The sequence below is a fragment of the Triticum dicoccoides genome, chromosome 1B, assembly GCF_002162155.2.
Source record: "Triticum dicoccoides isolate Atlit2015 ecotype Zavitan chromosome 1B, WEW_v2.0, whole genome shotgun sequence".
Taxonomy (NCBI): Eukaryota; Viridiplantae; Streptophyta; class Magnoliopsida; order Poales; family Poaceae; genus Triticum; species Triticum dicoccoides.
In genome coordinates this window covers 95,405,528-95,427,131 of record NC_041381.1, presented here as the reverse complement: position 1 = coordinate 95,427,131, position 21,604 = coordinate 95,405,528, and the positions used below count along the sequence as shown (strand labels likewise).

Genomic DNA, 21,604 nt, shown 5'->3' with positions numbered 1-21,604 from the left:
GTTTTCACTACTAAATTCGTCGCGACGAAACCTTTAAAACTAGATCCATTCGTTGTAAAGGGAGCATACATATACTAGTGGTTTAATAACACCAACCATGTTCGGAATATAACTTGCACCACCATATTCTAGATTTTTATATAAATATTTGATTTATTTTGATTTGATTTTTATATATCATGAGTAGGGATTTGTAAGGAATGTTCTGATTTAGTAAAGGTTTTGGTAAGATGTAATTTGTTTTGGATATGGGCAGGGGCGAGAAAAGTTTTAATTTAGCGAATGTTTTGATAAGATTTTTTTTGTCTAATTCAGTTAATGCAAGAAATGGTTTTAGAAGGAGGGACGACGGACGGTCGTAAACCTACAATCGCAACCGTCAACTCCTTTTAATAGTAGAGTTCAGTCCGAAAACCAAGTTTATTGAAAATAAAATTTATGGGAAAGCAGAAGTGATAACCTAGCAAGTGCAAATGATAACAGGATTTAGCTGACATGGATTGAACGATCACGTGTGCATCCAGAGCTGCCGTCTATAAAGATTTCAGTTTCTTGCCTTCTGCCGCACATACTTCAGGTCAACCCCGGATATTTCTCGATGCAGAAAGTCAATAGGCAAGCACGGCAAGTTAGCTTCTGTTGGACATACACACATGCACTCCCTTTTTTTTCCCGGATAACATACATGCATGCACCAACGAGTAGAGCAAATTTTGTGAAGTGTGAACGCATCGCATCCAACCGGTCAATTTAAGTAGCTCATGCGGTGTGTATGATACTCCCTCTATTTTTATTTAGTTTGCATATCAGTTTTGGTCAAAGTCAAGCTTTATAAACTTTAACCAAATATATAAACAAAAATATTAAGATATACAATAACAAATCAACATCATTAGATTTAATATTGAATGTACTTTCACATCGTATAGATTTATTATGAGAAATGTCTATATTGTTTTCTATAAACTTGATCAAATTTTATGAAGTTTGATTTCAGTCAACACTAATATGCAGAGTAAATAAAAACAGAGGGAGTACATATAGAGGCAAGCGTGCACGCTAGCTTGTGCTCGTGCATCCCCGGCCGGCCGGCCGGCATCTCGCGCGCAGTCTCGCTCTCACCGGCACGACTTGCGGACATCGGCGCGACAACGCGTCCATGCATGCTTGAAGAATGAGGTGCTCTCTGCTCGTTACTCAACTGATTCTTACTCAATGAATCAGAGGATTATTACCCTAAAAAGAAGAATCAGAGGATTATTCCGTCAACATAAACATCCGCACCCATAAACATCCGCACACTACGTACGTACCACACATGTTTAGGGGGTTGACAGTCCCTTAACATGGAGTGGGTGCACATTTTCTGACACCATCCCTTTCGGCGTGTGGGCATCGTGTTTTCTTTGAATAGTTTCAGAACTGTATTTGCAACGGGCCAACGAGAAAGGCACATGTTTTATCAACCACAGTAACTTTTTAAGTACACTCAAGTCTTAAAGACACCATATAATAATACTCCCTCCGTCCGAAAATACTTGTCATCAAAATGGACAAAAAAAGATGTATGTAGAACTAAAATACATCTAGATACATCCCCTTTTATTCATTTTGATGACAAGTATTTCTGGACGGAGGGAGTACTCAAATCATGACTCGTGAATGGCGTCCATTGTTTCCTTGCATTTTTTCGCCATAGTCATAATTCTATCTATTCCCTCCGTTCCTAAATATTTGTCTTTCTAGAGATTTTAAAAAGTGACTACATACGGAGCAAAATGAATGAGTCTACACTCTAAAATATGTCTATATACGTCCGTATGTGGTAACCATTTAAAATCTTTAAAAAGACAAATATTTAGGAACGGAGGGAGTATATAACACGTATGTAACTTTGGCCGCTAAGGGTGTAACATTTTTTGCAAGAACAATTTAATTAATGAATATATGGGTTTCTTTTCCAGAAAAAAGTACGATACAAGGTCCAATGGATGAAGAAGGCGAGACCAACAGGCCTTGAAAAGTCGTCGCCATCATCTTCCAAATTCTTCAAAAATAAAATAATACATCCACTCAAATTGATGACTCACTACTCAGGCACCTTATCGGGAGCACTTGATTATAAGGAATTCTTGCGAGAGAAATCAGCCCTGGACTAACCGCAGCACCGATCTCCTGCTCACCTCACCAACCACAAAAACCAACGTGTCCTAATCCAACACAAAGGTGTGTTTCCTCGCTGAACAGTTCAAGAAAGACAATTTAAAGCATAGGATCTCATCCTCATCTTGTGACTAGTTTACCACATAGTTCAAACCGAAAGCAAAAAGAGTTGGTCCTTTTTCACAATCGTTCCTCTCCAAGCCCTAGGAGAGGCGATTTCTGAGTGTACAATGCCGCCACCTCTCCTCAGCTGGTAGGTTTCCCCTCCCCACCCCACCCCTTCTCCTGCGCGGGCTTGCCGGTGTGGGTGTGCGGGGAGACAATGATCTGCCGGATGAAGTTGTAGGTTTCACTTAATTTGGCGCTCTTAGGTAGGTTTCCATTGTCCGTCGCTCAGGGCCTTCCAACAGTGGTGACGGTGGCACTCAATGAAGTCTTCTCCAGTAGCTCTTTGTCGATGGTGGCGGTGCCGATCCAACGAATAAGGTTTCGCCGAGTTACCCCATCTCGATGGTTCGGCTGTGTGACATCGATGGCTCAAGGGTGTATTTTTCCTGTCGGTCGTTATGCTCGATGAGGAATGGCCTGTATGGTTTATTGGTACGCGTGGCGCGCCATCAATCCATTTCGCAACATGAAGTTGGTCGACTCCCAAGGGCTTCAATGTAACTTTTTTTTTATTTCCCAAAGGGTGTTTGTACAAAAATAAACAAATGTGAAGGGCAAAAAAAAAATCCCCAAATACCCGACGAGATATTACCAGTATGACACATTTTAAGCACATAACGTGGGCTTTCAAATAAGACATTTTGAATGTGTTTTAATGATTTCTTTTAGATTTTTATTGAGTTTGGACATTTTGAATGTGAATTAGCGACTGGCAAAATCCTAAAAGAATACTACATATAGGAGAATTTGTTTGCTGTCTTGTAAGCTGGCCCTTCAATATCTTTGGCCGTTTCATGTTTGGCGTCATAAATTTAGCACCGAGTCTAGTCCTTGTTTCTAAGAAAACAACTCACAAACAAAACATAACTACAGTACAAGCAGAAAATAAGAAGGAGAAAGTGGTACTAGGATAATTCCACGTGTGACACGCCCTTCCCATGCTCCCCGTTGCCACTGGCACTTTCGTTACTTACTGGTGTATCGGCTCGCGTGGCCTCGCCGCCACCCACTTTCCGACGAGGACGACAGCCAAGCCTCCCGGCGGCTTCACACGCCCAATCCCAGGAGTGGAGCAGCATGTAGGAGGCGATGCCGCCAACACTTCGACCTCGACGACACACCGGACAGGCTAACCTGGCGCTGCTCCACCTCCGGCTGCTACACCGCGCGCTCGAGCTACCAGTTTCTGTTCCTCGGCTCCACGGAAGACCCCAACTGGCGCATCACTTGGCGACCGTGGGCGCCGCTGCGCATCAAATTTTTCATTTGGCTCGCACTCCTCGGCAGATGCTGGACCGCCAACCGCCTCGCGCGCCACGACTTACCTCACGAGCCCACTTGCATCCTGTGTGACCAGGAACCGGAGACAATGCAGCACCTCCTCTCCGGCTGCTCCTTCTCCCGCCAAGTTTGGCATGATATCCTCTCTTGGTGCCGCTCCACGGCCGCGCCACCGGGACAAGACGACGACTTCCCCACCTGGCTTCACTCCGCCCTTGCCGCCACCCCGCGCTGCCTTCGCCGTGGGCTCGCCTCCATTGCCATCCTCACAGCCTGGTGGCTCTGGAAGCATCGGAACGGATGCATCTTCGACGGCCACCACCCCTCTGTCAGCCGCGCCGTCAATGAGATTCGAGAGGAGGCAAGACTCTGGGCTCGCGTGGGCGCCATTGGTCTCGCGATGATCATGCCAGAGCCGTAGCCTAGGGCCCTGTGGTTGGTGCACCCACCTTCTCGTTGCGCCAAGGATGCCGTGGCATGCCATCGATGTGTTTATGCCCGGCAGCCTTTTTTCCCTCTTTCTAACTCTTGTACAATTGCTACTCTCTACCTATCAATGCAATAATACGCAAGCCTTTTGCGTGTTCGCAAAAAAAAAGTCAATAGACAAGCACGGCAAGCCACCTTCCGTTGGACATACATGCACTACCGTCCAACGAGTAGAGCAAATGTTGCGAAGTGTAAACACATCCCATTCAACCGGTCAATTTAATAAGTAGCTCATGCGGTGTGTATGATATGATACATCCAGAGGCAGGCGTGCACGCTAGCTTGTGCTTGTGCATCCCCGGCCGGCCGGCATCTCGCCGTCTCGCTCTCACCGGCACGACTTGCGGACATCGGCGCGACGCGTGCATGCATGCTTGAAGAATGGGGTGCTCTTCTAGTAGCTCAACTGATTCTTGCAAATAAAAACTGTGGGATAGTACTTGGATTAGAGGATTATTCTGTCAAGTGTGGGATAGTAATTGGATAGTACTTGCCCAAATATATAGCATATAAACATCCGCACACTGCGTACCACACATGTTAAGTGAGTTGATGGCTCCTTAACATAGCGTGGGCGCACATTCTCCGATACCGTCCGTTTCAGCATCTGCCACGGCTAGTCCTTTGCGAGCAAATGGATGGAACTTCAACTTTTGTACTGTCTATCTTATCGATGAACAATTTAACAAAGTAAACTTAAATCTCAGAAGAATGAAGATAGAAATACGCAAATCGACTCACGATTGGCGTCCATTGTTTCCGTACAATGTTTTCCTTATTGATGTAAGTTTTTTTTTTTGTTATCCTTTATACATACTCCCCTCCCCTCCCGGCCGCTCCCGCGAGCGATGCCGAGGGGAAACCCTAGCCGTCGGTCGCAAACCCCACTCCTCCTCGAATCCCTCCTCGCCGCCGCCGGCTCGCGCTGACGGGTGAAACCCGGTCAGCCTCGGCGGCTGCAGGGCCTTCTTCCCCTGCTCACTAGGACCGACGCAGGTCAGGGTCAGCGGGCGGTGGCACGGCACTGGCCAAGGGCACAACGCCGGTCGGCGGTGGCGGGGCCGGTGCCTGGCGGGCATAAGTGGATGGTTAGGAATCCCACGTGGGTTCTGCCAGCGTCCGTCGCTGATCCAAAGCTTGACGTAGCAATTTCCAGATTTTTTTTAGAAGAAAAAATGATACAAGGTCCTGTGGATGCTCGTCCAACAAACCTTTAAAAGTTTTCTTTTGAAAAGAAGGTTGAAATCCCCGGGCCCTTGCATCCAAGGATGCACGCAGCCACAGGCCTTGAAAAGTAGTCGCTATCATCAACTAAATTCTTTGAGAAAAGGATATATTCACTCAAATTGATGACTCATTACTCCGACAGTTTCTCAGGAGCACTTGATTACAGCGAATTCTTGTGAGAGAAATCAACACTTGCCCTAAACCGCAACATTGATCTCCCATTCACCTCACCAAACGCAAAAAAGGCTCCATTTTCTCTAAGCCAAAAGGTCCAACCTGTCCTAATCCAATGCAAAGGTGTGAGTGCAAGAAAGATAATTTAAAACATATTATCTCATCGTGTACACATCCCATCCTTAACATAACGTGGGCACGCATTTTCCCTTTTCCGACACCATCCCTTTCGGCATCATGCCACAGCCAGGTCCTGAGAGTAAATGGATGGAACTTCATTCCAGAATATATGGTTGCGTGCTTGCAAGATTATTACAGAAATTCAGCATGAGCATCGGGTTAGGGTACTGCATTTTCAACGGGCCAACTTTTATCAACTAGTAGTACGTAACTTTTTAAGTACACTCTAGTCTCAAAGACACCATATAGTAATACTCAAATCATGACTCGGGGATGGCTGCCATTGTTTCCTTGCATTTTCCCGCCTTAGTCATACTTTTATATGTACATTTTAGGGAATCTTTTATATATACTTTTTTAAGAATATCTTTAATATATACTTGAAAGATTTAAAGGAAAATGTCTACATGAAACAACCCAAAGGTTTTATCATGAAAGGCAAGGAAAATATGGGATGCCACCTGAAGAAATTTATTTATGGATTAAAGCAAGCCTCTCGACAGTGGTATTTAAAGTTTAATCAAATGATTAAAAAATTTGAATATAAAGAAAATATTGAGGATAACTGCATTTATGCAAAGTTTAAAAATAAGAAATATATTTTCTTAATCTTGTATGTGGATGATATCCTGCTTGCTAGCAGTGATGTTAGTCTACTACAAGAAAGAAAGAAGTTCTTATCCTCAAATTTTGACATAACAGATGTTGATGAAGCATCATATGTTTTGGGCATAAAAATTCACCGAGATAGAAACAATGAAGTCTTAGGACTATCCTAGAAAGCATATTTAGAAAAGGTTCTTCAAAAATATAATATGCATGCGAGTAAAGCCACACCTGCTCCTATAGTCAAGGACGATAGTTTTGGGAAATTCCAATGTCCCAAGAACTAGTACGAGATCGATCAAATGAAAGCAGTATCATATGCTTCGGCTGTTGGCAGCTTACAGTATGCACAAGTGTGCACTCGCCCTGATTTAGCTTTTATCACCGGGGTACTTGGTAGATATCAGGAGAATTCAGGCATAGAGCACAGGAAGATGGTAAAGAAAGCATTGTGTTATGCGCAAGGCATGAAGGACTACATGCTAATATACAAGAGAAATGATTCCCTAGAGATAAAAGAGTATTCAGACGTAGATTTTACGGGGGACAGAGATGATAGAAAATCCACGTCAGGATACATATTCACCATCCTGGGGGAGCTATTTCGTGGAAAAGCTCCAAGCAGTCGATAGTTGCATCATCCACAATGTATGCAGAATTTATAGCATGCTTCGAGGCCACGAGGCAGGCGATATGGCTAAAGAAATTTGTACCCGACTTGAAAGTGGTAGATTGTATTCACAAACCACTAAAGATGTATTGTGACAACTAGCCCGCAATATTTTACGCTCACAACAACAAGTCGAGTAATGATGCCAAAACAATAGAGATAAGGTATTATGTTGTGAAAGATAAAATCCAGAATCAAACTATAAGTCTCGAGCATATAAGGACAAAGGATATGCTTGTGGATCCGCTAATAAAAGGCTTACCACACTAGTAGAGAACAGGGCTTTCGTCACAACTCCATGTACACATTAGTCCCGGTTGCATCACGAACCGGGGGACTAATGTGAGCATTAGTCTCGGTTCGAGCATTAGTCCCGGTTTAAATGGGACCTTTAGTCCCGGTTTGAGACACATACCGGGATTAAAGGGTACGGTGCCCTTCAGTCCCAGTTCGTGTCTCAAACTGGTGCCCTTTAGTCCCGGTTCGTGTCTCAAATTGGGACTAAAGGTTAGACATTTCATCTCGGTCTGAGACACGAACCGGAACTAAAGGGGGCACTACTAGGAAAAAGTCTATACACAGAAATTTAGCAACAACGCGGGTCAAAAAAGAGCGCTAGTGCTAGATAGCAGTAGAGATTGAGAAAAAAACACGCTATAGATACAATCTTAGCAGTAGCGCGTGTAGTGGCAAAAGCGCTACTACTAATATTCTCATCTCTAGAATCATAGGCTATGCATAGCAGTAGCAGACTTGGAAGAAGCGCGCTACCGCTAGGGCATAAGTAGTAGCTCATTTCCTACAAATAGCGCTACGACTAATGGAAATAAAATAAGATGAAAAACAAATAGAAAAGTAAATGAAAATGAAATAATAGAAAAAGGAGAAAGGAAAAAATAAAATGTAAAGAAAAATAAATGAAAAAGCGAAAAAACAGAGGAAGGCATAGCAGTAGCGTGTGTTAGTAAGAGGCGCTATAGCTAACGTAGCTGCAGCGCGTGTCCTAGACCCCCTATAGAAACAGAAAAGGAAATTAAAAAATGGAAGAAAATTACATAGCTATAGCAGCAGCGCGTTTTGTAAAAACCGCTATAGCTATCGTAGCTATAGCGCATTTTATGAAACACGCTACCGCTAAGTTTGACTTAACCAAAAAACCGTTTCCCCCCAGCCACCACTTCTCCCCCAAATCCCTCGACCCACCCTGCCGCCGTCTCCTCGATTCGCCGTCGCCCCACTTTGCCGCCGTCTCCTGCCGATGTTGACGGCACCAAAGCCGTGCGCCATCGATGCCACCGGAGCCACCCCCAATGCCACGGAGCCGCGCGGCCTCATCAACGCCACTAGAGCCGCCGTCAACGCCACCGGATCCTCCCTCGCCACAACTGCCTCCCTCGTCGTCATCGGAGACGTCCCTGCCTCCCTCGCCACCACTGCCTCCCTCGCCACCACCGGAGCCATCCTCTGTAAGCCCTCACCCCTCCTCTCTCTCTCATGCATAGGTTAGCTAGTTTAATTAGGTTAATTATCTACGTTAGGGCAAAAATTTAGTTAGGGCTTTGACAGAGAAGTAGTTAGGTTAATTATCTAGGTTAGTGCAAAAATTTAGTTAGGGCTTTGACAGAGAACTAGTCAGGTTAACTAGTTTAATTAGGTGAATTATCTAGGTTAATTAGTGCAAAAATTTATTTAGGGCTTTGACAGAGAACTAGCTGCGTTAACTAGTTTAATTAGGTTAATTATCTAGGTAAACTAGATTAACTAACTAGGTTAAATAGGTAGGTTAATTAGGCTCGTTGGATTAACAAGCTAGGTTAAGTAGGTTGGCTAGGTTAGAGGAAAATTTTATTTTAGAGCATTAGGTCAGAAGGGTTAGAGAAATGGAGTTCCTTTGCAATTTAATTGGGTTCTGTCCTAGGCAGAGAAGGGTTAGAGATAATAATGTGTGTTTATGTGAGAGAGAGGAATAGCTAGATCAACATAATTTGGGTTCTGTCCTAGGCAGAGAAGTGTTTAGTGAGGTCATTTTGTAAAGGTTTTTGATTTTTTAAAGACCACTATTTTTGAAGGAAAAGAATTTAGGCAAATTTTATTTTAAAGATGATCCCTTCCTAGACTTTTATTGTTGATTATATCTTTTCATTGAAGTGGTCATGTTATATCTTTTCATTGAAGTGGTTCGATTGTGCCCAAGTGGCTTTGTTGTTTGCAGGGAATGATGCTGAGTGGCCTATGTTTTGCCTGAATGTTGATTCATTTCTATTCCGGCAAATTTCAGGTTCTCGATTTGTCCACTTTTAGCAAAGGTCATGCCGAAATTTTCCGTGAATTTCGGCATGACTTGTCAACATGGCAATGGGTACCCGCAACCCGCGAACCCGGCGGGTAAAAACCCTATTAGGGTAAGGATTTGGGACAAATAAATACCCATGGGTTTATAAATGGGAAAAATTGTACCCATCGGGTAAGCCGGGTGTGGGTATGGGAATGCAATACCCATACCCGCGCACCCACATACCCGCATACCCATATACTAATTTCTTATAACAGTAGGCTCCATGTGTCATTCACTAAAGAAACCTAGCCATTGTACCCTAGGGTAACGCAACCGCTACCCTCGACCCAAAATTCTCTTGTAAAAGAAAAGAATAGATGTGAATGTGTCTCTAAAAGTTCACGTACAGGCTACTCACCCATATATATAACTGGACATTGTTTAGTGCCATTTAATTCGTGCTTAATGCTATGCATTTCTGAAAATTAATATCATTCTTTTTATTCCATCACACAACAAGTCATCATCTATATGTGCTAAAATGCTAAAATGTGGTATATATGTACTAAAATGTTGAAGTATACATGCTGAAATGTTGTGTACATATGTGTAAATGTTGAAAATTACATGATGAACTTGTTTCAAAAAAAATACATGATGAATTGTGAATTGGGTACGGTGACCGAGGTGGGTACTTTTATCCGTGGGTATTACCCACACCCGTCCGGGTACGGGTATGGTAACAGTTTGAAACCCGAGGTGCGGGTACGGGTACGGGTATGGGCAAAAAATAATGAGACAGGTACGGGTTTGAGCGACCATTACCCGCACCCGAACCCGGCGGGTGCCATGCTGAATGACTTGTGCTACAAACTAGAACATATCGAGTGCCCGGGATTTGCCGCACCAGGAAGGAGTCAACGTTCCTGCAAAACAATATGCCTTTTTTATGTCATTATTCATTTTATTAGGTCTAGAATTAATGGACTAGATTTAATCATAGGAAACATGGCTAGCAACAATGAAGGACATGGTTCTGGTGATTGCGACGACGCCTACCGGGCGGCAGACGAATTTTTTAGCCTTGCCGATGATCACCCGATGTTGTTGTTGGGCCCACCGGTGGCATCGGGGACTGAGACAGACACGCAGACCGGTGCTGAGACTGAGACCGACGCTGAGACTCAGACCGGCATCGAGACCGGCGCTGAGATTGAGACCGGCGCTGCCTCGGGGAGAGGAGCCGGTGTAGACCCGAAAGCAAAGAGGCAATGGATTCCTAACAAACTCAGGACTACTAGACTGGTGGTCACGGAGGTGGACGATGGCAATTTTGAGCCAAAGGCGCCCGATGAAGCACGCGCGTGCTACAGCAATCAAATAGGCTGCATCGTACGGACAACCGCCACCATCAATGATGAGAAACTACAGAAGATAGATAATATGATGAGCTCCCTCCTAAAGAAGTTTCACCAGATATTCTTGTTCTCGGGCCGGAATGAGAAGGATTATGAAGATCCAGATGAGGACCCGGCAATGAAGAAGATAAACAAACACGCCATGACCAAGTTTAGCGACGAGTTGGCCGCCTGGAAAAATCGAGTGAAAGCAAAGATCATTGACAAGAAGGAACCCTACTCCGAGATTGTAAAGGATAATCCGACAATCACGGAAGATCAGTTTCAAATATTCAAGGAGGCTTGCGAGGCCGAAGCTGCCAAAAAATTCTAAGTACATGAAGGGGCTTCAAGAGAGGAACATCGGGAGCCACCACCTCAGAAGCCGTGGTTACGGCGGAAAGAGGTCCAAATGGGCCAAGGAGGACGTGGAAGCCGCGAGTCTGGGCATCCCAGGCCCCTTGGCGGAGTTCACCGTCCCGCGGGAGCGTGACGTCCTCAGGGCCCAGCACCGTTGGGACCCAGTGAAGAAGGTTTACGAGACAAAACCGGTCATTACGGAGTTCATGAGACTGCTGGTAATTTTAGTTTCTGATCAATTCGACTGCACACGTTAGTCATATTTGTAAACGATCCTTGTGCCTTTTGCAGAGAGAGCAGCACAGGATTGCGGCCGAAAGCGACTCGCCGTCTGAGGCATTGGCGAGGCCCAAGTGGGACACTCCATTCAACCGGGCGTTGAACATATTGAAATGACAATCGGTGGATACTCGACCATCGTATGGACGCGTGCACGGTATCGGAGATGGCGCCACATGGAAGAAGTACTATCGTGAGACCACGGAGGAGAGAAAGGAAAGGCGGAGGTTAACTAAACAAAACATCGACAAGAAGGTTGAGATTGCGGTTGAGAAGAAATCATCTCAGACAGTCGCAACAGCGGTAGCTGCCGCAAAATAGGTGGTTGCAGATTTGTCTACTTCCTTGGTTCTGGCCGTTTTCACTTGGTCAAGGCAAAATCCAGAAAAAAAATGCAGAGGACTTTCCCCTTGCTAACTTCTTGGGGAGCAGCTCGACTAGCGTTGCACCAGCACCGGCTCCCGCACCGTCTCCCGCACCGGACGTGCTCGGCGGTGCTTCGTCTTTGGGTGAGCTCGACGCCCTCACGGTATCTGTCACACCGGCCCCCTTCAATATAAATGTATAATCTCCCGTTTTCGTTGCCTTCCGGATGTCTCACGTCGCAGACTTTTCTTTGCAGGTTGACGAAACCCCTGCACCATATTGTACACCATCGGCGACCAGAAGTTGGACATGGGGAAGGCGACGATAATGGAGCCGGAGGAACCATTGTTCCACAGCCGACCGATCCCCCCGAATGCCTTCAAGGTTTCCGTGATCAGTGTCAAACCAGGTCACAAGAATTTTCCTCCTCTGTTACTAGTGGGGGATGACGACGAGACCCCGCGGCGGCTTGGTGATTGTTGCAATGGGTGGTTCCTGTTGTGGCCAAAGAGTCTGCTTCATCTGGAGGCGGCCGGGAGCACACCCATGAGCACGCAGCTTCAGCAAGGTATGAACATCAACAACCCACCTACCCAATTAGCGCCGGGTGTCGGGTTGGGTGATAGCGGACGGGGTAAGGAGGAGGCTCCATTAGTCATTGATGACGTCGCCATGGATGAGGATGAGGATGACGATGGCGCTGAACAGTATGTCTATACTGGCGCCTCCTCAGGGTTTGAGCATCATGAGTCGGTGCCTGAATTGCCGTCTCAACGTATTATGGACGACCTTTCGGCAGTAAAGAAGTCTAGGAAGAGAGCGAGGAAAGGCAAAAAAGTTGATTCTATGATCCAGCCGCCTCAGCATCCTTGGATTCAGGACCGTATAGATATCCCCGATGCGGATAAATTGCATATCCCCGGTCAACCAATCCTACCTGCAAGAGCGCTAGGGGCCAGATACGGCGATCTAAGGAGACTTCATGACGATGTGTTGTGGATAGAGAAAGACCTCATCGCCTCGAAAGATGCAGGATACCCACTCTACGTGGTTAAAGTTCCGCGGCAATTGTCGTACGTCGACTGCTTTCCCGTGGATAAGTTCTTCCTTCGGTTCGATTACATATTCGACATGTTTCACGTGAAGAAGCTGGATTTTACGGTTGTCCGTCTTTATGCCTTGCACATGAACTACATCATTGGGCTTGAGAAGATATCTTATATCTGTGTTGCTGACCCGTACTACATGCACGAGGCCTTCTTGGGAGTCTGCACAAAGCACTGTGAATACGCTAGGGAATACATCGTCAGTTTCATGGTCGCCAATAAGGACAAGGAGGCAATTCTCGTGCCTTATCATCCCATGTAAGTCATCCGCGCGGATATCCTTTCTTCGATTTCAATCATTCATTTGCATGGTGGAGGCTAATTAATTTGAGGTGTATTTATTTTGCGCAGCGGCGGGCGCGCCGTCCTCATCACCCTCTACCCCCGATACTCCCACGCTCTTTACTTGGACTCGTCGAAGAACATTCACAAAAAGGATTACACCCACATCAAGGATGTTCTCGACAGTGCTATGTTTTACTACCAATCACTGGGTGGAGAGGTTAGGGACAAGAAGAAAAGGGGCGGCAGGGTCGCCTTCAGCCATAAGACAGACTTCTGCTGCATCCAGCAACCGAGTGATTCTCTTAATGATGGATTCTATGTCCTACACCACATGCTGGAGTGCAGACGGGATCACCAGAACCTTCGCATGTCACCTAGATCCGGCGATGCCCATAGTCTGCAATGGGCAAAGAACGTAGGAGATATCGAGGATCATCGACTTCGAGCTGAGTTCTATCACATCCAGCGCGAACTTGCCCAAATCATCATGAAGGAGGTCGTAGAAAAAACAGAGATGTTCTACGAAGAAGGACAAATATCGCAGGAAGACGTCCGAACATGGATAGCCTCTCAGCGTCTCGACATGAAGCCTTTCAGTAAGCTCAGGGACTATCTCCCTGACATGGATGGATGGCGCGACATGGTGGAGTGTTTGTCGATATATGACAATGTGTCCGTTTAGTCCATACTTTCTATATGACAAAACTTTGAGTTATGCACGGTGAAACTTTATTTGTGATGTAATTAAACTGTACTCCTCCTCGACTAGCGAAGATCACTCTAGTTAGGGCATTTTGGGTACGATGAACTTTGTTATTTATGCTTATGATATGTTGTTTCTATTTTTGCTAAGTCTGTCTCTTTCTGTTGCTCAACTATATATGTTGCATATCATCGACTCATGTGACGATATAGGTACATAGATCATCGATGGCGAAGAAGTGCTACGCCAGGAGTATATATACGACGAGTGGCCGGAGTGTCAGGCCCTGGTGTACCGGTTTCCGGTTTCCGAGCAACAGGCAGTAGTTAGTTTAGGTTCACGCTAATGCGAGAGAGGGATACGAAATCATGTACTGCATAGTTCCGCTTTCACTCAATGTGATAGCTCTTCTCGCGTATATCATTGTTTAGATGGATGACGATGTATTTGCAAGTAATCGAGACTTGTGTTGCTATTTTCGAGATGATGACGAGAGACCACTTTGTGTTGGATGATGATTATGATGATGACATGATTTGATGAGACTGGTTTTATGTATATGCTATGATTACATTTGTATAAAGCCGATTCAAATACAAAACAAATTTGTATAAAGCCTATTCAAATACAAAACAAATATGCAGGGAAAAAACTGATAGAACTAGTAGTAGCGATGGGTAAAAGTTAGCAGTAGCGCCGCCTTACCAGTAGTGTTGGCCTTTAAAAAGCGCTGCAGATAATATCAGTAGCGCTGTCCATAGAAGCGTGCTGCAGCTATCCATGTATAGCAGTAGCGTGGTATGGCAGGCGCTACTGCTACACGTTAGCTGTAGCGCCTTATCAGTAGCGCACTGCCCGGCGCTACTGATAGACCTAAAACCCGCGCTGCTGCTAGGCTTTTCCTTAGTAATGGTGCGATGCCCTTTAGTCTCGGTTCGTGTCTCAAACCGGGACTAAATGTCACATTTTCAAACTCTACCCCCTGAATCGCCTATTCAGTTTTGTAAAAAGCAAAAGAAAATGATAAAAACTTCAAAAATTAAAATCCTTCGAGATGTAGTTATTTACTACATCTTCTAGTTAGGAAAATTTACAAACTTAAATTTGGACATGTTTTGCAAAAAAATGTTATGAAAAAGTAAAACGGCCATATCTTTTGCATACGATGTCAAAAAAACCCTTATAATATATCAAAAAAATCAGCACGAAAATCCGCATCCGATTTTGACAGCCTACGGCTTGTTTTGCAAATTTTTAGAATCCTCAAATTCTAAAAGGAAAAAAAAGTTATGCTCAAATTTTAGTTTTTTAATTTTGGTTAAATCTGGTCAAACTATGGTCAAACTACTTATTCAAGAATTATTAGTGGTACTAAATAATTATTCAAGAATATTAGTGTTACTAAATAATTATTCCATTTTTTTTGAATTTTGGTCAAATCTGGTCAAACTATGGTCAAACTATAGTCAAACTCTGGTCAAACTTATTATTCAAGAAATATTAGTGTTACTAAATAATTATTGTTTTTTGGAATAATAGTTTTAAACTCAAACAGTGAAACATGTAACTTCATGCTCAAGCTAAACTCCTAAGGGTTAATATGATTAACATCTTACTATTGTCAGGAAAACAACAAGTGCAGACTTGCAAACGATGGGGAATAGACCCGGAAGTTAAGTGTGCTCAGACTGGAGTAGTGAGAGGATGGGTGACCGGCAGGGAAGTTAGATGATTTGGAATGATGAGGGGTAATTAGAGATTAGAGGTTAAATTGAGCAGTGATGAGGGGTGATTAGAGATTAGATTGTAAAATAATTCAGAAATTTAAAAATCTTGAAAAAATCAATTTTTTATCGTAAAAATAACTTTAGTCCCGGTTGGTGTTACCAACCGGGACTAAAGGTGGAGCTCCAGACAGCGGTCACGTGGAGGGCCTTTAGTCCCGGTTCGTATAAAAACCGAGAGTAAAGGGGGGGAGGGCTTTAGTACCGACCCTTTGGTCCCGGTTCCAGAACCAGGACTAAGGGCCCTCTAGAACCGGGACAAATGAGCCTTTTTCTACTAGTGCCACTCAATGTGTTCAAGGAACACTTAGCCGGCATGAATTTAAGGGAAAGCTTTATGATTCCTGGATAGGCCCAAAAGGAATATAATTTGTTTCTGAACAGAACGTATGTTGTAGCTATATGATTCTATCGGCAATTAATCTGTGACGACGAAACATACTCTATGTACCAATATGCGATGAAACAAATAAACTAGAAAGTATAAGGTTAAAAGTAAAGTTGAGATCAAGGGGGAGAATGTTAGGTCGATCTCCATCATGTGGGCCCAACGACCCACCAGACCCCTGATCCACGCGCCCTGAACGGGGGCGCCCAACCTCTTATTGGTTGGTGGGCCCCTATGACCTATGCTATATAAACAGTGGGGCGGGGGTGGGGGGGGTGGGGCAGGGACGACGAAGTTCGCCGCCGCCTCAAACCCACCGATATTCCCTACCGATCTAGGGTTAGCGCAATGCTCACGGGAAGCACACCACCGCCGCCATCTTCCTGTCATCGCTGTCGTGGTGACCATCTCACCACGATGGCCTCTGGCTCGAGTTCGTCAACCGCTGGAGAAGGTAGGTTTACCGGATATGATCTAGCCTAACCGATCCAAAGTGACTCCATCAATAATAATACTCAAATCATGACTCGCGAATGGCGGCCATTGTTTCCTTGCATTTTCCTACTTTTATATGTACGTTTTAGGGAATCATTTATATATACTTAAAAGATAGCCGTGCATTACAGTGACATTATAAGCATATAAATTCTAAAAGGAATTGCTAATTCGTTTGTGATTTGGAGGTTTGTGCACACGCTAATGATGAACCTTTATGGTCCAAGCTAGCAAAAAATTCCAGTGGATAGATGATGGTTTTTTCAGAAGAAAAAATGATACAAGGTCCAGTGGGTGAAGATGGCGAGACCAACAAACCTTAACAAGTTTTTCTTTTGAAAAGAAGGTTGAAACCCCCGGCTCTGCATCCAAAGATGCACACAGCCACAAACCTTGAAAAGTAGTCGCCATCATCTTCCAAGTTCATGCGAAAGTATTTTTTGAATCAATTTGGAAATCAAACCATTAATGCAATTAATTAGTTAGATAGTTAATTATGTATGCAATTAATTAGTTGATTTGAATACAATTTTTTTTGCACCGAATTAACATGGAAATCAAGTCATTAATGCAATTAATTAATTAGGTAGACAGTTATTTATGCCAAAAGATAATTAGATATAGGGATTTTTTCTAATTAGTTAGATAATGAATTGATTTGGTTGATAGTTAATTAGGCATGCAGGGAATTAGGTAGGCCGTTAATTATTTGTGTACTTAATTAATTAAGCAAGCAGTCAATCGGGGCATTTTGAAAGCGCTCATTGGCCGAGCACCGCTTTCCAACATGGACAACGACCACTATGCGTTTGAGAAATGGGTGACCTAGCGTTTACCAAGATGGATGATGAGTATGCTCTACAAGATGTTCACACGCTGATGGATGCCAAAACGTTTATGAGTGAGGAGAACTCGACACAACATTGACCAGGCATGCTATAGTAGAAAGTAAGAGTGTTTCAAAAACAAGAAGGAAAAAGAACTAAAGCCACCAAGTTGTCCATGGTGTTGAAGAAAGAAAGAGTGTTCCAAAAAATAAGATGAAAAAAGAAAGAAAGAGTAGTCTAGAAAATAAGTAGGAACGAGAACTAAAACTGACGAGAAATGTGAAAGAAGAAGATGAGGCGTCAATGACGGACACAATAATGATAACGTGGTGCTGGTTGGCGCCCATAAAATGAGTTGGCAAAGAGGCTAAGAGTATAAGATGTAGGGGGGGATGAAAAAGAGAAGAATAACAATTATCCTTTCTAGCATATGTGGACTGGAGATGTAGCTTATTGGTGACTAGGAATATGTTCACGTCGGCACTAGTCTCCAACGTCAGTGTGCATTTGCAGTGTTGAATAGACATTTGAGAATGATCTCTATAGTTACTTGTTGTTTTGTGTCAATAGTACTCCCTCGGTTCCTTTTTAGTCTGCATATAAGATTGGGTCAAAGTCTCAACTTTGTAAAGTTTGACCAACTTTATTGGAGAAAATATCAACATCTATAATACTAAAGCTATATGGTATGAAAATTAATTTCATGATGCATCTAACAATATTGATTTCATATTATGAATCTCGATATATTTTTCTATAAACTTAATCAAAGTTAACAAAGTTTGACTTTGACCAAACCTTATATGCAGACTAAAAAGAAACAGAGGAAGTATGTGTTAGTTTAACCCACTCTATTATATTGTAAACATGAGAATTTTCATCCTGTTGTAATGCACGACAAAGATGATGTGGACGTTATCTGGTTTTGAAGAAGGTGGCTCCAGTGAAAAATGTTCGCCTACAACACGAAACCGAACAGGAAGGGGAGGTTCCGACACAAAAAAGAAAGGTGCATCATGGGACGAGTTTTCGTGTGAGATTCGGGCTAGAGTTAACATGGCGCATAGCCCGTAGCAAGGCACGGTCGTTCTGCAAGTCACTTCATAGTGGTTTGATTGTTTGTTTTTTCTTTTGCTGACTTGTAAGTTGATCCTTCTTTCTAAGAAAACAATTCACAAACATAACTACAAGCAGAAAATGAAAAGGAGAAAGTGCTACTAGGACAATTCCACGTGAGACACGTTCTTCCCCTGTTCCCCGTTGCCACTGGCACTGTCGTTACTTACTGGTGTATCGGCTCGCGTGGCCTCGCCGCCACCCACTTTCCGACGAGGACGACAGCCAAGCCTCCCGGCGGCTTCACACGCCCAATCCCAGGAGTGGAGCAGCATGTAGGAGGCGATGCCGCCGATGAGGCCGTAGGCGATAGAGTAGGTGAGCGGCATGAGCGCGAGCGTCATGAACGCCGGCACGGCCTGCCGCATGTCCTCCCAGTCCACCTCCGCCACGGCGCGCATCATCATCACGCCCACCAGCACCAGCGGCGGCCCGACCGCCCAGGACGGGATCGACGCGAGCAGCGGCGTGATGAGCAGCGCCGCCGTGAAGTACAAGGACGCGGTGAGCGCCGTGAGCCCCGTCCGGCCGCCCTCGCGGATCCCGGTGGACGACTCGATGAACACCGTCACCGGGGACGTCCCCAGCAGCGAGCCGAAGACGATGGCGGTGGCGTCGGACATGAAGGCGAAGTACTGCCCCTCGAACTCCCCCGTGGCGTCGTCCACGAAGCCGGCGAAGCGCGCCATGGAGTAGAGCCCGCCTGTGGTGTCGAGGATGTCGACGTAGAGGAAGGTGATGAGGGCCTCCCAGAAGTAGCCGTGCCCGATGCCGCTGAAGTCGAGCGCGCCGGCCGTGGACTGGATGCGGTGGACGTCGAACACCTTCTTGAAGTAGTTGAAGCTCTCGTCGCCGGCGGGCGTGTCCGGGAACGCGGTGACCGCGGTGTTGCGCGGCCATGAGATGAAGGTGACGAAGAGGATGCCGTAGATCATGGCGCCCTTGACGTTCTTGATGAGGCAGAAGGCGATGATGAGGAGGCCGACCACCGCGAGCCAGAAGGTCGGGGAGGTCATCCGGCCGGAGAGGCAGAGTATGCCGCCGGAGACCGTGCCGCCGGGCATCAGCGCCACCGTGCCGTTGGGGAACGTCATGACCGGCGCCACGGACGCGCGCTGCGAGGCCGGGCACGCGCCGAGCGTGACCAGCGTGGACGTGCTGAACCCGACGAGGCCGAACCCCTGGTTGCTCTGCAGCCCGATGAAGGCCAGAAACAGCCCGATCCCCGCGGACGACGCGATCCGCACGGGCTTGGGGATCAATTGAGCGAGCTTGGAGCGCAGGCCGACGAGGGAGATGAGGAGGAAGACGAGGCCCTCGATGAAGACGGCGGCGAGCGCCTTGCGGTAGGAGAGCGTGCCGGAGCCGTGGAAGCCGACGACGGTGTAGGCGAAGTAGGCGTTGGTGCCCATGCCGGGAGCGAGCGCGATGGGGAGGTTGGCGAAGGCGCCCATGATGAAGGAGCCGATGACGGAGGAGGCGGCGGTGGCGACGATGAGGTCGCGGCGCGCGCGGGAGAGGCAGGCGGCGTACCCCGGGTCGACGGGCGGGAACTTGCAGGCGGGGGACGGGGAGGCGCAGTCGTCGACGGAGCAGGTGGCGCCCGAGTCGGAGAGGATGGAGGCGTTGACGGCGAGGATGTAGGCCATGGTGAGGAAGGTGGTGGTGCCGGCGCGGAGCTCGGTGGTGAAGGTGGTCCCGCGCGCGGCCAGGCGGAAGCGCCGCCCCACCCAGGACCGCTCCACCGCGGCGTTGAGGCGGCCCACCCTCGTGGCCGCGGCCTGGCCGCCGTCATCGGTCCGCGGGATGATGGGGCTGGTCATGTCGATGGCGGCGTGTGGCTGCGGCTGCGGGAGTGCGTGCGTCCGGTGGATCCTTTTAATGGATGGGGATGGATTCAGGCAGGCAGGGAGGGGGTTGAGGTTCGCGGGATGATGGGGCTGGTCATGGCGATGGCGGCCGGCGCGCGTGTGGCTGCAGGAGTGCGTTCGTCTGGTGGATCTTTTCTTTTTAATGGATGGGGATTCAGGCAGGGAGGGAGTTGAGGTGCCGCCGTCGACTCGCGAGGGTCAAACGCTGAGGTGTGATATGTCCACACGGAGAGGGGAGGGGAGGAGATTCCAAATCTCGTTGGGTATTTGGGGAATCTTTTGCCCACGTTTTCCATCGTTGGTGTGAACGATGTTGTAAACTAGTAGGAGTAGTACGAGCAACTCCAACGGGCCGACTACTACGATTTTATCCGTTTTTTATCTATTTGAATCGGTCAGACGTACACGAACGTCTACTTTCGTGTTTAGATTGGTGCGTGCGCCCAACGCTGGCGCGATACATTTTGACGACGCAATCTTTTTTGAATGCGTGCATATTTCACATAGAAAATACATTAATTAAACATTAAAGCCGACCATGAAGGCCGGCGGGAGTCCACGCGTCCACATTAGCATTTAATAAAAATAAAATCAAACTAAAAACTACACGCCGACGCGCTTTCTAGGCGGCGACGGCGTCGTCCATGGGGTCCGTGAGGTCGATGAGCGCCGGCGCCGGACCGACCCAGCCGAACGCCGTGTTCCAGAGCGCAGTCATGTCGGGTGCGGGCTGTGCCGGCACTGGCAGTGCCGCCGCGGCCTGGCGCGCCTCCTCCTCGGCCTCGAGCTGCTCGGCCTCGGCGTCGCGCTCGAGCATCTCGAGGTACTCGCCGTCGCGGCGCTCCTCGGCCATCCTGATCTGGCGCCAGTGCTCGAGGTACGCCGCCTCTTGCTCCGGCGTCACCCCCAGCCAGACCGGCAGCGCCCTGGCCCACTCGCGCACTACTCCCGTCCAGGAGTAGCGCTCAATGGGCTCCAGCTCCGGCTGCGGTTCGACCTTGGCGAGGCGGCGGGGAGGGAACGACGGGGCCACCGGCGGCACCACGCAGTCGCCGGCTGCGGAGGAGGCCATGGCCTGCGCCATGGCCGCCTCGTACCGAGCCTCTTCTTCTTCTGCCGCCTCCGCCCTGCGTCGCTTGTCCTTCTCACTCTCCTGGTAGACGGACGCAAGGGCCGCCTGGTAGGCGTCCTCTGCCACCTGGTCTTCCTCGCGAACGATGAGCGGCGGCGGCAGCAAGCTGTGGTCAACCTCGCGCGCGCCCCGCTACCTCGCATCCTCGTGCTCGAAGGCGAACCAGCGCGCCCAGTTGGGCGAGTCGGAGTCGTAGGCCTGGTCGTGGCGCTGCTCCGGCGTCAGGAGCGCCCGCCGGCAACGCACCTCCTCCGCGTGCGCC

General features: G+C 47.1%; 1 protein-coding gene across 1 annotated transcript; it reads right to left on the bottom strand.

The window, feature by feature from the left end:
• Window positions 1-3,173: 3,173 nt before the first annotated feature.
• LOC119321437 (adenine/guanine permease AZG1-like) lies at window positions 3,174-20,451 on the bottom strand. The gene is made up of 2 exons (XM_037595121.1): window positions 18,615-20,451; window positions 3,174-3,410 (listed from the first exon to the last, which is right to left on the bottom strand). Exons 1-2 carry the CDS (start codon window positions 20,160-20,162, stop codon window positions 3,237-3,239), a joined length of 1,722 nt encoding a protein of 573 aa, XP_037451018.1. The 5' UTR covers window positions 20,163-20,451; the 3' UTR covers window positions 3,174-3,236.
• Window positions 20,452-21,604: the final 1,153 nt, after the last annotated feature.

What these genes read in the sequence shown, in the direction of transcription:
- LOC119321437 (XM_037595121.1), bottom strand. Translation starts at nt 20,162, where the DNA reads ATGACCAGCCCCATCATCCCGCGGACCGATGACGGCGGCCAGGCCGCG. An exon ending in TCGGCGGCATCGCCTCCTAC is followed by an intron (nt 3,411 to 18,614) that starts ATGCTGCTCCAC and finishes ATCGCCTCCTAC; the next exon opens with ATGCTGCTCCACTCCTGGGA.